The following is a 16,974-nucleotide window of genomic DNA, read 5'->3' as shown; positions in this document are numbered from 1 at the left end:
CTGTGTCTCTCAGGAATAAATAAATAAAATATTTTTTGTTTTATAAATTCAAATATATATTTACTAAAAGGAATTTTTTGGCATAGGAGTACCCAAAAAGAGGTCACATGCCTACTCTTTTGGTAGGATGAGATTGAGGTATGTACAGATTAATTGTAACAAGAAAACTGGGCAGGCAAAGGATGCCACTCTGGATTGATTGACAAGCTTTTATCTATTTCCTAATTTTCTAATCGTAATTATAAGCCTCTTAAGTGAATTAACTTTTTTCATTTCAAATTGATGTCTCATTTGTGATACACAGATAATTGGAATTTGATTTCTTGATATTTGAGGTGCTATTTCTGTCTAGCTGAGTTGAGACCGTGGTCCAATTCTTTGTGCAGAGGAACTTTGTCTCAACGAGTGGTATTAAATGATGGGTATAACTGGATAGAAGGAAATGTATATGTAGGGAATGATTGGTACTTATAATTTAGATTGAGATCTTGAATATTCCATGAGATAAAATTTTTGACTACAGCAAATAGAACACTGGATTCAAATTAAAGGAGTGATGGTAGCAATAAAATGTTTTGTAAGGAGTTTGTGATGGTTTGTGAGCAATTTGTAAATAAAGACAAGCCTTAAACAGAGGTACCATGAGTAAGGTACTTCAAATGAATCTCCTTGCATTTTTAGGTAGGGCAATTTGATATTTGTATTCAAAATCTCTCACGTTCTTTGAAAACAGCATAATATTAGATTGAAGCATATGAAATTGGTGTTCTATAAGTCAAAATGGAAATGCTATGTTTTTGAAATCCTGTTTTACTCAATTAAAACAGGTAGTATTAGGACTTATACCCTGACCAAGTTGGAAGACAGGGTCCAGATTTACTATCCCATTTGTAACAACCAAGAAATAGACAAAATATATGAAATAATGGAAAAAAATCATTGAATATCAGGCAGTGAGGGCAGTGATATCTGGAATAAATGGGAAATAAATAAGGTGAGCTCTATGACTGTCTCAGCTTATTGCTTTGGAGAGTTTTCAGGCTGTAGTACAGGGAACAGGAACCCAAGCAGAGCCTGGTGACCTTCCTGAGTTGAGAAGATGAAGGTGAAATTCTGGGGAGACCAAGGCCACTAGAATTCACAAGGCAGTGTAGTAAAGAGAAGAAAATTGTACAGAGACAACTCCAGAGATCCATAAAAGGTTCCCCTCAAGTACATAGTCGAGTATTGATTAGTGCATGTATGTGAGGAAAGTACTTGTTGCTGGGGAAAAAAACGTATGAAAAAATTAGAGGTTGGGCAGCCCACGTGGCTCAGTGGTTTAGCACCACCTTTAGCCCAGGGTACGATCCTGGAGACCCGGGATTGAGTCCCATGTCAGGCTCCCTGCATGGAGCCTGCTTCTCCCTCTCCCTCTGCCTCTGCCTCTGCCTCTGTCTCTGTCTCTGCCTCTCTCTCTCTCTCTTTCTCTGTCAAATAATAAAATAAAATCTTCAAAAAAAAATAGAATTAGAGGTTACAGTGTCTGACACTCACATGGGGCCGGTGGTAGTGTCTGTTCCCAGCAGCCATGCTAAAAAAAGCCTCATAATTCTTTGGACATTAGGTAAACAGAAGAACTTTTACTCAGTAGTGAATGGTACTGGCCCTAGACTGAAGATCATGGCAGTCCTGTTTGATAAATCTTAAAAGCACGATCTTCAAAAAATCAAGCTGTTTGCAAGTATAAATTTACTGCATACAAGCAAAGATCAAGAATACTTATAGGAGGGATCCCTGGGTGGCGCAGCGGTTTGGCGCCTGCCTTTGGCCCAGGGCGCGATCCTGGAGACCCGGGATCGAATCCCACATTGGGCTCCCGGTGCATGGAGCCTGCTTCTCCCTCTGCCTATGTCTCTGCCTCTCTCTCTCTCTGTGACCATTATATATATATATATATATATACATATATATATATATATATACACACACACACACACACACACACACACACTTATAGGAATGTAGAAATATCCAGTCTCCAACAAGATCAAGATCACAATTTCTTGATTGTAATAAAAAATTAGATGCAAAGATGGGGGAAAATCTGGCCTGTAAAGAGGAGATAAATGAGCCAGTCAAAACCAATACAGAACTGACCCAGGTGTTCAGACAAGCCATGAAAACAGTTATTATAACTGTATTCCATATGTTCAAAAAATTAAGTATAGATGTGGAAGATAAAGGATACCATTAAACTTGTGAAGTTTAAGACTATAGTATATGAGACAGAAAATATTCTGGATAAAATTAATGGCATCTCAAACATTGTAGAAGAAAAGATTAATAGACTTGAAGACACAGCAATAGAAACTACCTAAAACAAAAAAATAGTAACAAAAAGTGAACGCAGTAATAGTTGTGGGACAACTTCAAGTGGCCTACTACACCTGTGATTGAACGCTCTTGAAGACAAATCTCTACCCCTATGTTCCTTGCAGCATTATTCACAATAGACAAACTATGGAAGCAACCTAAGTATCCATCAACAGATAAGTGGATAAGAAAATATGTACGTGAATATATACAATGGGACATTATTCAGCTATAAAAAAGAAGAAAATCCTGCCATTTGCTACAATACACCTGAACCTTGCACTCTTGGTTTTGGCATATATTTAGGAAATCTACTGGCATCCAGACATTGTCCAGAATACCTTCGATTGTCAGAGTATGATGTCCAAAAATATTTTTCTGTTACTTTATTTATTTATTTAGTTTAGTTTAGTTTAGTTTAGTTAGAGCACGTGTGCAGATGAATGGGTGTGGAAGGCAGAGGGAGAGAGGAGAATCTTAAGCGGCTCCACACCTAGTGCAGAGCCCACCACAAGGCTTTATATCAACACCCTGAGATCAAGACCTGAGCTAAATCAAGAGTAGGATATTTAAGGGAGACATTTCTGTTGTTTTAAATCTAAATGACATACACACCAGCTATCTGAGTTTTTGATCACATATCAATGATGTACGTACTTGTACAATTTTTCCCTTTTCCTGTTGTAGCTAGGTTTTAAGAAACTCATATTCAAAACTCAAATTGTTTATGGATTAGCTTGTGCTGGTTCTTAATTGATCTTTGTTTAAAATGGATTTGAATCTTTGTTGAAGTTCATGTAAAGAAAATGATTCTCCTTCTAAAAAATGAGATACGAGTCACATACATGAAATTCACCCTTATGAAATGTACAATTTAGTAGGTGTTTTGTTTTTTTTAGAGATGGGGGAGGGGAGGGACAGAGGGAGAGAGAATCTTTTTTTTATATTTATTTATTTATTTATTTATTTATTTATTTTTTAAAGATTTTATTTATTCATGAGAGACACAGAGAGAGGCAGAGACACAAGCAGAAGGAGAAGCAGGCTCCATGCAGGAGCCCGCGGTGGGACTCGATCCCGGGTCTCCAGGATCACACCCTGGGCTGCAGGCGGTGCTTAACCGCTGCACGACCGGGGCTGTCCTCTTTTTTTTTTTTTTTAATTTTTTTTTTTTAAGATTTTATTTATTCATGAGAGAGACAGAACAAGAGAGAGAGAAAGAGAGAGAGAGAGGTAGAGACATAGGCAGAGGGAGAAGCGGGCTCCATGCAGGGAGCCTGACCTGGGACTCGATCGCTGGTCTCCAGGATCACACCCTGGGCTGAAGGTGGCGCTAAACCACTGAGACACCCGGGCTGCCCGAGAGAGAGAGAATCTTAAGCACCCTGCTCCATACTCAGTACAGAGCCCAACTCAGGCTCACGACTCTGAGATCATGATCTGGGCCAAAATCAAGAGTCAGACCCTTAACCAGCTGAGCCACCCAGGTGCCCCTAATGTAGTTGTTTTCAGTATATTCATAAAATTGTACAACAATCACAACTATTTAATTCTACAATATTTTTAGTACTTACAAAGAAACCCATATAGGGCTGATTTTTGAGGTTTAGATGCCCAGTGTATTTGAACCATCACCAAATAATTCATTGATCAGCAGAGCCCTCTCTGAAGGCCAAATTACTATTTCTGTCTGCCTAATTTTCATTATATCCCAGTTTCTTTTTTTTTTTTTAAGATTTTGTTTATTTATTCATGTAAGACAGAGAGGGATAGAGAGAGGCAGAGACACAGGCAGAGAAGCAGGTTCCATGCTGGGAGCCCAACGTGGAACTCAATCCCAGGTTTCCAGGACTATGCCTTGGGCTGAAACCGGGCGCCAAACCGCTGAGCCACCCAGGGATCCCCTATATTCCAGTTTCAATTCACATTAAAAAATTCTCCATTTCTGGGAAGTTACCATATGTTTATTTCTATGGAAAAAATAAACAATAAGTAAAAAAATAAAAAACCTCAATATTTAGAGAAATTGAAGATCATCGTACCACCATAAATTCTAAATACCACAATCAGGAATATACATTATGCTATTTCTACTTATTGTGCTTAATTTTAGCTACAGGCATATCTCACTTAATTGTGCTTCACTTTATTACACTTTGCAGATATGGTGGGGGGGTTTTGTTTTTTGCTTTTTACAAATTGAAGATTTGTGGCCAACTGTGATTGAGCAAACCTATCCGTGTCAGTTTTCCAACAGCATTTGCTCACTTTATGTCCCACTGTCACATTTTGGTAACAGTTGGAATGCTTCAAACTTTTCCATTATTATATTGGTTATGGTGATTTGTGATCAGTGATTATAACTTATTGAAAGCTTAGATCCTAGTTAGAATTTCTTAAAGATATTTAAATATCTTTAAGTTAAGGTATGTACATTGTTTTTGTTTTTTTTTTTTGACATAATGCACAGTTAATAGACTACGATATAGTATAAATGTAACTTTTATTTGTTTTTTTTGTTTTTTAATTTTTTTTTTAATTTTTATTTATTTATGATAGTCACAGAGAGAGAGAGAGAGAGGCAGAGACACAGGCAGAGGGAGAAGCAGGCTCCATGCACCGGGAGCCTGATGTGGGATTCGATCCCGGGTCTCCAGGATCGCGCCCTGGGCCAAAGGCAGGCGCCAAACTGCTGCGCCACCCAGGGATCCCTGTAACTTTTATTTGTATTGGGAAGCCAAAAGATTCATCTGCCTCACTTTATTTTGGTGGTCTAGAACCAAACCAACAATATCTCTAAGGTATGCCTGTAGCCAAATTAGGCTATTTTGTTTTGTTTAACCTAGTTGAATAAGGGAGTCCATTTGACCTGGCTTTGAATTTTGGCTCCTCTACTTACTCTAGACTGTTTATCTACTCTGATACTTTGTTTGCTCATTTATATAATAGAGCTAATAGTTCCTACCAAATGGGGTCCTTGTGAAAATTAGAGATAATGTATATAAACCATTTAATGAAATACTTATCAATATAAGAAGTACTCAAAGATATCTTTATTATTATCAAGTCATATATACATAAGGTAGAAAATTAGATGTTCGCAAGATTTAGAAAAATTTGGGCTGTTTGTTTTCTTTGATTTACATGTAGTTTTTTTTGTTGTTGTTGTTTAAGATTTTATTTATTTATTTATGAAAGACACAGAGAGGCAGAGACACAGGCAGAGGGAGAAGCAGGCCCCATCCAGGGAGCCCGATTTGGAACTCGATCCAGGGTCCCCAGGACCACGCCCTGGGTTGAAGGTGGTGCTAAACTGCTAAGCCACCGGGGTTGCCCTAAAGTCTTAATTTTTAGACTCAGCAGTCTAGCGCCGCCTTCAGCCCAGGGAGTGATCCTGGAGACCCAGGATCGAGTCCCACGTCGGGCTCCCTGCATAGAGCCTGCTTCTCCCTATGTCTTTGTCTCTGTCTCTGTCTCCCTCTCTCTCTCTCTCTGTGTCTCTCATGAATAAATAAATAAAATATTTTTTAAAAAGTATATATATTTACCTTCTATATATAGATAAATATCTCACAGAAATAAGACTGCTAAAAAGCTTAAAAAAAAAAAAGACTGCTAAAAAGCTAATGCAATTTTTGGCTAAAGAAGAATATTACTACTGTGTTCCTTGAGTGTTTCCAAATGTAACTAATATGATAAATGATTTGGAAACTATGTCATAAGAAACCAAGAGACAGGGATGAGCACTGGGTGTTACACTATATGTTGGCAAATCGAACTCCAATAATATAAATATATAATATATACAAAATCAAACTCCAATAATATAAATATAAAAAATATACAAAAAATATATATATACACACAAAAACAAAAACCCCAAGAGAATCAGGACTATTTCTCTAAGGGCAAGAAAATTTAGTGGAGATGTTTGAGTATCCCTTAGTGAAAGAAGGAACAGATTTATTGTAGATACTGTAAATAAGGACAGTTGTGAATATTGTAGGCCAGAGCATTAGATTTCTACTTATAAAAAAGGAATAGGGGAATGCCTGGGTGGTGCATTTGGTTGAGCCTTTGACTCTTGGTGTCCACTTAGGTTATAATCTCCAGGATGTGGGATTATGCCCTGCATTGGGCTCCATATTCAGCACCAGGAATGTTTGGGACTTTATTCCTTTCCCTCTGCCCCTCCCCCACCATTCTTGTTCTTTCTCTCAGATAAATAAATCTTAAAAAAAGGAAAAAGGAATAACCTTTTAACAGTAGATAAAATGATATGACTCAAAGTAATAACCTCCCTCTTAGTCATTGACAGTATTCTAGCAGTAACTGGATCCTTAAACAATGCCCTCATTGGGACAGTGGTTTAATTTGATCACCTTTAAAGTTTATTATGACTCATAAGGTTATATAACTCCTTGGGTTTTGCAAATGAATTTTTTATGGCCCTTGCCAATGAATATTTCTATTCCTTTGATTAATAGAGAAGGAAAAACATGTGAAAAAATACATCACTTGGTATCACAGGAGAATTGAAATGTTTGGCATTATGGGAAGAAGTTAATTCTTATTTTTTCTTGGAGCTATGTCGGGTTTCACATAGAGAATCTAGAGACAGATTGTGTATGTATACCTCTGTACACACACACGTACGCACACTTAGATGATATAGTGCCTGTATATTGTGTGTGTAAATACATATGAGTGTGCATGTGCCTTTGTGTGTTTATACATAAATATGTGTGAATGATATATAAATATAATATATACACACATTATAATTTAGGACTAATTTCTGCTGTATATGCATTTTTTACTTTTAGTGTAGAATACCCATTTTTTAAACAAGATTTTTTTTATTCATTTGAGAGAGAGCGTGCATGAGCAAAAGCAAGCAGCAGGGAGGGACAGAGGGAGAAGGAGAAGCAGACTCCCTGTTGAGCAAGGAGCTCAACACAGGCTCAATCCCAGGACTTTGGGATCATGACTTTGAGCCAAAAGCAGTTAGTTACTTAACCAACTGAGCTACCCAGGTGCCCATAGAATACCTTTTTTATTTTATTTTATTTTATTTTATTTTATTTATTTATTTTATTTATTTTTATTGAGAGAGAGTGGCAGAGGAGAGGGAGAGGGGGAAGCAGGCTCCCCACTGAGCAGGGAACCCCATGTGAGGTTCAATCCCAGGATCCTGGGATCATGACCTAAGCCAAAGGTAGATGCTTAACCAACCAACTGACCCACCCAGGCACCCCATAGAATACCTATTTTAAAATGGTCTTTACCCTATTAATTTTGCAAAGAACCATTTATTATTTTTCTATAAACTTTTTATACCTAATAGAGGAAGAGTGCTGACCTTTGGTTTGACTTCCTGACCACAGTGCTGTCTTACTCACTGCCATCTTGCCTGCTTCTCTGAAGAACAGGAAATTACCAGAATGATACCAATCATTGCAAACTAATACTAGGTTAACTGTTTTTGTCATAGTTTTCATATTTATTAAATAATGCTCTATATTCACAGAATTTCTCTTTTCATAGTACCTGTTTTGTTACCTAAACAAAAGTTGATAAGAATATTACAAATACATAATTTTTATTATGGAAAAATTTCATATCCTAAGGTACAATTTTCTCAGTTTACTTTTAGTAAACTTTTATTTATTTTTTTTAATTTTTATTTATTTATGATAGTCACAGAGAGAGAGAGAGAGAGAGAGAGAGAGGCAGAGACACAGGCAGAGGGAGAAGCAGGCTCCATGCAGGGAGCCTAATGTGGGATTTGATCCCAGGTCTCCAGGATCGCACCCTGGGCCAAAGGCAGGCGCCAAACCGCTGAGCCACCCAGGGATCCCCAGTAAACAAACTTTTAATAAACACAGATCACATCTTGTGTTTTCTATTTAAAATTGAGGATAGAATGAAACAAATTATTTGTAAGGATAGTCAATTTGACATTTCTGTTCATTTGTATAGCAGTCTTCTTTTGTTTATTAATCTTCCCCATTCATTTCTTCTTCTGGATTAATATCTCTTTTCTTTTTGACAGGCTGTGATGGTTTCGGAAGATTTTAATATAGAAGCTCCCAATTATTTGTCCAAGGAATCTGAAGTTCTAATTTACGCTAGACAAGATTCACAGTGCATTGACTGTTTCCAAGCTTTTTTGCCTGTGCACTACCGCTATCATCGGCCACATAGTAAAGATGGGGAAACCTTTATTGTGGTCAATAACCCTGATTTATTGATGTATTGTGACCAAGGTGAGGGTTGCAAGTCTTTTCTGAGAGTTCAAAATAAAAATATAGGTATGGTGGCAAGTCTGAAGTCCAGGACAGGGATGACAAATGCAAGTTTTTTTTTTCTTTCTTTTTTAACTTTTTGATTGTAAAATAAACCATAAAGAAAAAACTTCACATATAGTTTAGTAAATTATTATAAGGTAAATACCCTTGTAACTCCCACCCAGGTAAAGAAATAGAACTTTGCCATTCACCCTAGCTGCAGTTCTGTGTGTCCTGTCTAAATCATAACCTCTTCCTTTTCTTTAAGACTAACCCACATCCTGACTTTTAATCACTTATTTATGTTTCTTTATACTTTTTTCACCCAAGTGGGCATTCTTAGTAAAGCTTCGTCTTCCCCATTTAAAGAAGTGTATTTCCATTGTTTGTTAATTTATAGGTTTCCTCCTCTTACCCTTTGTTTTTTTAAATTCACCTGTCTAGAAACCTGGGTCATTTGACCTATCTAGTTTCTCATAGTTGGAGTTTTGGTGATTTTACTTGTGCTGTTCATCTATATTTCCTGGAAATTGGCTGCTGGCTCCAGAGGTGTGATCGGATTCAGCTCTGATCTTTTTGACAAAACTAGGTGGTGCTGTGTTCTTTTATGACCACACATACAATGGTGTGTTTCTTTTTTGTTTTGACCATTGATCCTCTGCCCCTGTGCTGCTTTCTGTCTTCATGCTGAATTGCAGGACTTGCAGCTGATGATGTTTTTGTCTCCACTTGCATAGATTTTTGTGTTTGAGGGGATACTTTAACACCTAATTTGGTTATAAATGTTGGCCATGAGTTTTTGGTTTCGGGTGTAATTGTTCTGTTTTTATGTGTGCATTTGAGTAAATTAAAAAAAAAAAACACTATGCTTCCCCATTTTCACTCCTCCTAGAATCAAGACTTTAAGAAGCCCCTTTCAGATTTCGGTTCTTTGTATCTCCAAATTTGGGTTGATTAGAATATTCACAAATCAGTAGCATTAAATACTGGGAGATAGGAAGTTTTTAATCATACTTTGCTGCCATCATACATTTCATGATGAAAAAATGTAAAATGTTCAATTTTGTTAGATTCGCTCATCCAACCTAGTTTTCTTTTGTTTAATTACTCTAAATAAAGTTTGAAAAAGTGCCTTCTTGGGACGCCTGGGTGTCTCAGCAGATTGAGCATCTGCCTTCCGCTCAGGGTATGATCCCTGGGGTCCTGGGATCGAGTCCTACATCAGGCTCCCTGCATGGAGCCTGCTTCTCCCTCTGCCTATGTCTTTGCCTCTCTCTGTGTCTCATGAATAAATAAATAAAATCTTTTAAAAAAAAGTGTCCTCTCTTGAGAGAGCCTCTGGGGTTCTGATATTGTTTATTTGTTTTGGTCTGAATGTTCTTTATATGGATATGTTTAGTCTGGAAATTTTTTATTTGTGTGCTTAGGATATGTTCATCTTTCTGAATATATGTTAAACTTTTAAAAAAAGTTTAAGTTAACATTTTTAAAAAGTAGCTCCTACTAAATGGGATTTGTTAAGAAGTCATGCTTAACTTCTGCACAATCTTGGTAGTTTGTAATTTCTTAGGCATCCACTTATAACAGGCTGCTGAAATAAAACAGCATGTGATGGATGGATTCAGGTCATGTACATTGTGTAGCAAAGTGATTACTTATATCTCAACACGAAAGACTCATCCAGCATCTAGTCCAGATACAGGTTTTCTGATATGATGATCTACCACTTTTTCTCAGAATTGCCAATTTTGAAATGCTGGGCTCAGTCACAAGTAGCAGCTCCTTGTACTTTGAAGAATAAGGATATCTGCCAGTGGAACAATATGAAATATAAATCTGTAAGTTAATATTTTATGTTGTTTTTCGATCATACTGCATTATTTAAAACTCACAATGTTTCTTCCACATTTAAGGGATTAGCATTTTATATTCTACCTTTGAAAGTTGTGTTCTATTTGTTTTTAATGTTGTTCCTTTACTACTAATGGCAACAGTGGTTCCTCATTTCTAGAGTATCATAGAGTCATTTAATTTGGGGACTGGAGCTTTAGGATTAATTCATGCCTCATTGGTCTAGAGCCTTAGTATAGCTAATACGCTTTTTAAAGGGGTGGCAATGAAAAACACTGGTTTGTCCAGGTTTTACATTATCTAGAAAAATGTTTCGATGGTTGATGTCAAATAAATTACTGCCTATGTTTTCTTCCAGGAGTTTGATGGTTTCATGTCTCACATTTAGGTCTTTAATCCATTTTGGGTTAATTTTTATGTGTAGTGTAAGAGAGTGGTCCAATTTCATTCTTGGTTCTACTTCATTAATACAGCTTTATTTAGAACTATTTATTAATTTTAAAACAAAATAAATTAGTTGACTTCATTATATTGAACAGAACAAGTGAGAAAAGGAAAATAAAGACTCCCAAGTAGTAGTAATACAACTGTGATAAAGTTTCTACATAGTTGTATTGCTATTTATATATCTAAATCCAGGTTGTGGCCGGCCATTTTTATACTTTCGATCTCCAGCCCTGTTTTCAGTTAATAAATTAGGTAAGTATTCTTACTTCATTAACATTGGCTTTGTCTAAGGAGTGTACAGTTTTCTATTTACCTTCTTTAGTTAACATGGTTGTCTTTGCTCTCTTCAGAGTGGCAAATCTTATGCAGCCATCTCTTTTCTTTCTCTCCTTTATCTGTCCTTTCCTTCCTCTTTTTTGAGCTGCATTTTAACTGATAGTTTTAATGTCTGTTTCTCTTTGTCCCTAATTCTAAGGCCTCCTTTCTTTGATTGAATAGCATAATCAGTGTCATAATTTTTACAATTTACTTTTATAAGGAATCAAATTGAGTCTGCAACAAAAGTCAAATACATTTAAAATGTTAATGAAACCAACAGACAGCCTGTCAGATAAACATAAAGCAGATTTGCTCATACGTGCTATTGGGGATATAATATTTTTCTTGGCATTGTTTTGAAGTCTGTCTACCAGCTAGCCTAGAAAACAAGTACTTAAGCTAAAGGCTCACTACAAACCACTGCTATTTTGCAGTGGGGAACTCTGAGAAATGACAATTGGTATGATGTATGACTGTGCTAATATCTTTTGCAATGTAAAGTTGTTTTTGAGTAGATTTCCATTACCAAATGGAACCCAAATCTTTTTTCAAACTCTAAAATACATCTGGAGATTAACATGTGATTTTCTTATTTGAGTGAAGAATATAATTAGTATTTATGATTTATTAATATACTGGTAGTGTGCATTACAACAAAATAAGCAATTACCTTATTAAAACATTCTGAATTCATTTGTCTTTTAGACTATGTAACTTGAAATAAGAGGTCATAATTAAGCCCTTTGAAGTATGTGTGTGTGTTAACATTTCTTATTTATATATATATACCAGAAAACTACATGACCATTACTAAAGTAGTGATCTACACTAAGGCTTGTTGGTTTAAGACACTATTTTTTTGAAAGATGAATTTCAGGTTTTGTTACAGATTATGTTGCTAAAATTTGTTTTGGATGTAAAATTATACTCCAGATATATAAAAAGGAACCAAAAATAAAAGCATTCCTAAGTTACCTAAATTTTAATGTTTTTAAAAACCTATTTTAAACCATAAAATTTTCTAGAGTTTCTAATTGACCCCTTTATTTTCAAAACCAAGGGAAAATAGAGACTAAGTTGAACATAGGAGAACTTGTATTGCTGGGCAGGCCGACAACAACTTTGATGTTTTAACAGTAAAAGACACATTCAGTTCTGTAATTTGTGAATAACAGGCTTTTAAAAGCTATTTTGGAGAGAGAAACAGCAAAACAGGAGTGAATGGATACCTTAGTTTTGTTGTTGTTTTAATGTTCTTCCTTTAGAACTTTAACTGAGAAAGAACTCTGTATTCTAATATGAAATATAGTAAAAGGAAGTAAATGTTCATATTGATTACAGAGGTGACAATGGGAGATAGCCAGCATCTGGTAGAAAGTAAAAAAAAAAAAAGTCTAATGAGAATTTAAGGATTATTGTGGGAATTAAGTCTGATTGTTACATTAAATGAAATATTGAATCTAAAAGAATAAAAAAAATCTAAAAGAATCACTCAAACAATAATTTACATGTGGTGTAGCCTTGGGTCTGGTGTAGCATTGGGTGAAAGATAGTAAAAGAAAAAAAATTAAAAATCAAAGAAATAGTGGTCTCACCTCAGGGCATGCATTTTAAATGCCTCTAACATCTCTCTCTCTTTTTCTCTAGGTATTTAAGAATGTGACTCTACAGGTTCCAGTGGGACTGACTATACATACCTCTTTAGTATGTTCTGTGACTCTGCTTATTACCATCCTGTGTTCTACTTTGATCCTTTTGGCTGTTTTCAAATATGGCCATTTTTCCCTATAAGTTTTATGGAGTTAAATGCTTTCCATAAATCTTTTTTTTTTTCTTTCCATAAATCTAAATAAGACCTGTTTACTTGTGATTAGAAGTGTTCTTTTAGATTTATGTCATTATTTTTGTCTTTATCTATGGCTAAAATTCTGTCTCCTAGAGGAAATTTTGGACCGATTTTAAACCAATTCCAAAAGTTAGTCCTCTATGGTAGAAACCTTTGATAATCTTCAAGCAAGTGCCAATAGAGGAAACTTAATTTTGTTAAATAAATATTTATTTTGTGAGAAGTGATTTTATCTTAATTTCGGTTACGAAAATGAGTATGTATTAGAGACAATTACTCTCATTTTATGAATAGAAACATTTTAATTTCAACTAAAAATTGAGAAAATCATTATAAATAAATAAAATATTTTGGATGAATCAGTTTATTTAAACATTAATTGTATGAGAATATTAAAGTTACTCATCCAGAGTGTAAATAAAGTAAAGTAGAAAAGCTAAGAAATTATTGGGGCAGCCCCGGTGGTGCAGTGGTTTGGCGCCGCCTGCAGCCCGGAGTGTGATCCTGGAGACCCCGGATCCAGTCCCACGTCGGGCTCCCTGCATGGAGCCTGCTTCTCCCTCTGCCTGTGTCTCTGCCTCTCTCTCTGTGTCTATGAATAAATAAATAAAATCTTAAAAAAATAAAAATAAAATCTTGAAAAAAATAAAAAGGCAAGCATGTCTTGCTTATTTAGAGCAATGCATTCAGGACAAGCATGTTCTAAAATAGAAGCCATTAACCAGGGCATATTGGCAATGTTTGTTTCATAGAGTAATAGAATGATACACATGTATATATGGTAGCACTGCTTAATTTTCTAAAACATTCTGATATTTTTATGAGAATAAATCATTTATAATTTGACATGAATGACTTGACTAGTCATAACAGTTCATTTTGAAGGTGTGTTTAAGAAGTTAAAAATTGAAAAAGGCAATCAAATGCCATAAAACAAATATTAGAGATGACTAAAATTTCAAGCCCAGTCTAGTTTTATACTTGTTTAATATTTTCTTATAAGAGAATTCTATGGTGTTTTTTTTTTTTTACAAGCATTTCTTTCACAATGGGATTAATATTAGTGGCACTGAAATGAAATTATATGTCAGTTACAATTCAATAACATCATGGGACGCCTGGGTGGAGTTTGAGCGGCTGCCTTGGGCTCAGGGCTTGAACCTGGAGTTCTGGGATCGAGTTCAATGTCTGGTTCCTGCAGGGAGCATGCTTCTCTCTCTGCCTCTGTCTCTGCCTGTCTGCATGTCTCTCATGAATAAATAAATAAATCTTTAAAAAAATAATAAAATTCAGTAACATCAATAGGCAGCATATTAAAGTATGAATAGACGGGATCATGGTACCTCCTAAGAGTATATTGTGGGGAGAGGGCAGAGTGTATATATATATATAGATGTATATATATATTTTTCTTTTGCATATTGGAACCAAGTTTCATCAGTATTTAAACAAGCTTTCAAGTTAATACTTGAGATGGTGTCTTGTAACATGATTCAGCCATTTACTCATTTATACAGGTATTCAGAAGTGTAATAAAAATGTGAAAAGTGAATGAAGAGTACTAATAAGTGGTTGCAGATGACATCACTTGTTTTTTGACATCACATTTGATAGAACATTTCTGGTTTTGAACTCTATTATTATCTTCTTTGGATACTTAAAAAATGAGTAAGCACTTTATTTTTTTTTTTAAGTAAGCTCTGTGCCCAATGTGAGCTTGAACTCATGACCCTAACATCAAGAGTCGCCTGCTCTACCAACTGAGCCAGCCAGGCACCCCTAAGCACTGTATTTTTAATTTTTAAAAAAGATTTTATTTATGTATTTGAGAGAGAGCACGTGTGCATGAGTGAGGGGGAGGGGTAGAGGGAGAAGAAGCAGGCTCCCCCGTTTGAGCAGGGAGCCCAACCCAGGGCTTAAGTCCAGAACCCCAGGATCATGAACTGAGCTGAAGGCAGACACTTTATGAATGAGCCACCCAGGCACCCCAAGCACTGTGTTTTTAAAATCAGTTTTGTAATTCTGTGTATGGCTTTTTTTGTTTGTTTGTTTGTTTATTTATTTATTTGTTTGTTTATTTATAATTTAATTAAAAAAATTTTTTTTGCTTTTTTTGTTTAAAGCCAAGAAAATGGATACTGTCTTCTTGGTCATTTTGTTCCAGTATTTGTTGAATTTTTATAGTGTATTTTTCTTAAAGTATTAGGTTATTTTTTTTTTTATAAACATAACAGAGACATAGGTTACCTCAATTAAGGGTGATGTTGGAGCAGTGTGTGTGTATGTGTGTGTGTGTGTGTGTGTATCTAAGCCATTATACCAGGAATTTAGATTATTTAGTTAGATCTAATGGAATATGGTACATATATAGCTTGGGAACTGGAAGGATCTATTGTGGCTCTAATGCTCTCAGAATATAATGAATTTAAGGACTGTCTATATGAGATACTCTTTCAGGTACTCATCTGTATTTTGATAATTGGTGCTTAAATATGGAGATATATTTCGGTGAAGTGACCAACACCTATCTCCATTATCCTCCAGACTTACAAAATATGCTACTGGCAGGTAGTTAAATACAGGGTTTGGTAGGCTGTGAGAGACTGAGATAATATGGATTAGGTATGCTCTTCAAGATTGTCCTAACCAGTGATAGGATGGGTAGGTTTAGCTATTTATCTGATTTCTTACATCTCAGACCTTAATTCTGGACTCAGTCTCCTCCTGAAGTATATCTTTTTAATGAGTTCCTTTAGTAGGTCTCTTTTTTTTAATCTTGGTACTTTGAAAATAGTTTTCCATTGTCAGCTGGCACCCATTGTTGCAGTTAAGAAATCTTTGGAAATCTGTTGTTTCTTTGTAGGGTATATCTTTTCTTTCTAGTTGCTTTATCTATGGTATTTTGCAGTTTCACATTATTGTGTTTGAAAAGATTACTTTTACTTATCCTGGTTGAGCTTCACTTTGCTTCCTGAATCTGAAGGCTCTTGTCTTTATTCAATTCTGGAAAATTCATGCCATCATCTTATCATATACTGTCTCTCTTGTTTTCTCTCTTTTCTGTGTTTTTGCTAGGTATATGGTAGACCTTCACAATCTATCCCCATGTCTCTTGATCTTTCTTTCATGTTTCTTTTGTCTCTGGGCTGCTCTCAATAATTTCTTTACATATGTCATCCAGTTTACTAATTCTCTCTTCAGTGTGTGTTTAACTCAAACATTGGCTTTGGTTGCAATGATTAAATTCTTTGTAAAAGTTCTACTTGGTTACTTCTGCAAGCTGCGTGGTCATTTTTTAAAAGCAGTATCTTGTTTCTTACTTCTGTATTTTGTTTAATCATTTAATCAACCTATTTTATATTCTATAGCTGGGGATCCCTGGGTGGCGCAGCGGTTTGGCGCCTGCCTTTGGCCCAGGGCGCGATCCTGGAGACCCGGGATCGAATCCCACGTCGGGCTCCCGGTGCATGGAGCCTGCTTCTCCCTCTGCCTGTGTCTCTGCCTCTCTCTCTCTCTGTATGACTATCATAAATAAATAAAAAAATTAAAAAAAAAAAAAAGTATATTCTATAGCTGATAATTCCATTATCTAAAGTTCACAAACTTCATTAATTTGGTTGTGATTTGTATTGATTCATTCATGGTGACTTATTTCCTCAGGTATACTATAATTACATTTTGAATGCTTATATTTAGATTTTGAAATCCTGTTTACTTTTGGAAATCCTTTTAGTCCTGGGTTGAGTGAACCTGTGCAGGGAGGATTTGTATTTGTTTCCTCCAGGCCACCAAGTACTACCAGCCTAAGACCACTTTCTTGCCTTGAGGTTTCCTGGAAAGTGTAGGTACTATAAATTTGAACTTTAA

The 16,974-nt window shown here is 35.7% G+C and overlaps 1 protein-coding gene across 1 annotated transcript in view; it reads left to right on the top strand.

Annotated features, from left to right (window-relative positions):
• PIGX (phosphatidylinositol glycan anchor biosynthesis class X) overlaps positions 1-13,463 on the top strand; it is a 44,227-nt gene extending 30,764 nt beyond the window's left edge. The window contains exons 5-7 of the mRNA XM_041748408.1: positions 8,411-8,624; positions 10,383-10,483; positions 12,909-13,463. Coding sequence (XP_041604342.1) covers positions 8,411-8,624; positions 10,383-10,483; positions 12,909-13,052 — 459 coding nt within the window. The 3' untranslated portion in view covers positions 13,053-13,463. The remainder of the gene's footprint in view (positions 1-8,410; positions 8,625-10,382; positions 10,484-12,908) is intronic.
• Positions 13,464-16,974: the final 3,511 nt, after the last annotated feature.

Source organism: Vulpes lagopus, chromosome 1, assembly GCF_018345385.1.
Source record: "Vulpes lagopus strain Blue_001 chromosome 1, ASM1834538v1, whole genome shotgun sequence".
In the NCBI taxonomy this organism is placed as follows: Eukaryota; Metazoa; Chordata; class Mammalia; order Carnivora; family Canidae; genus Vulpes; species Vulpes lagopus.
This window is presented reverse-complemented; position numbering and strand designations above follow the sequence as displayed.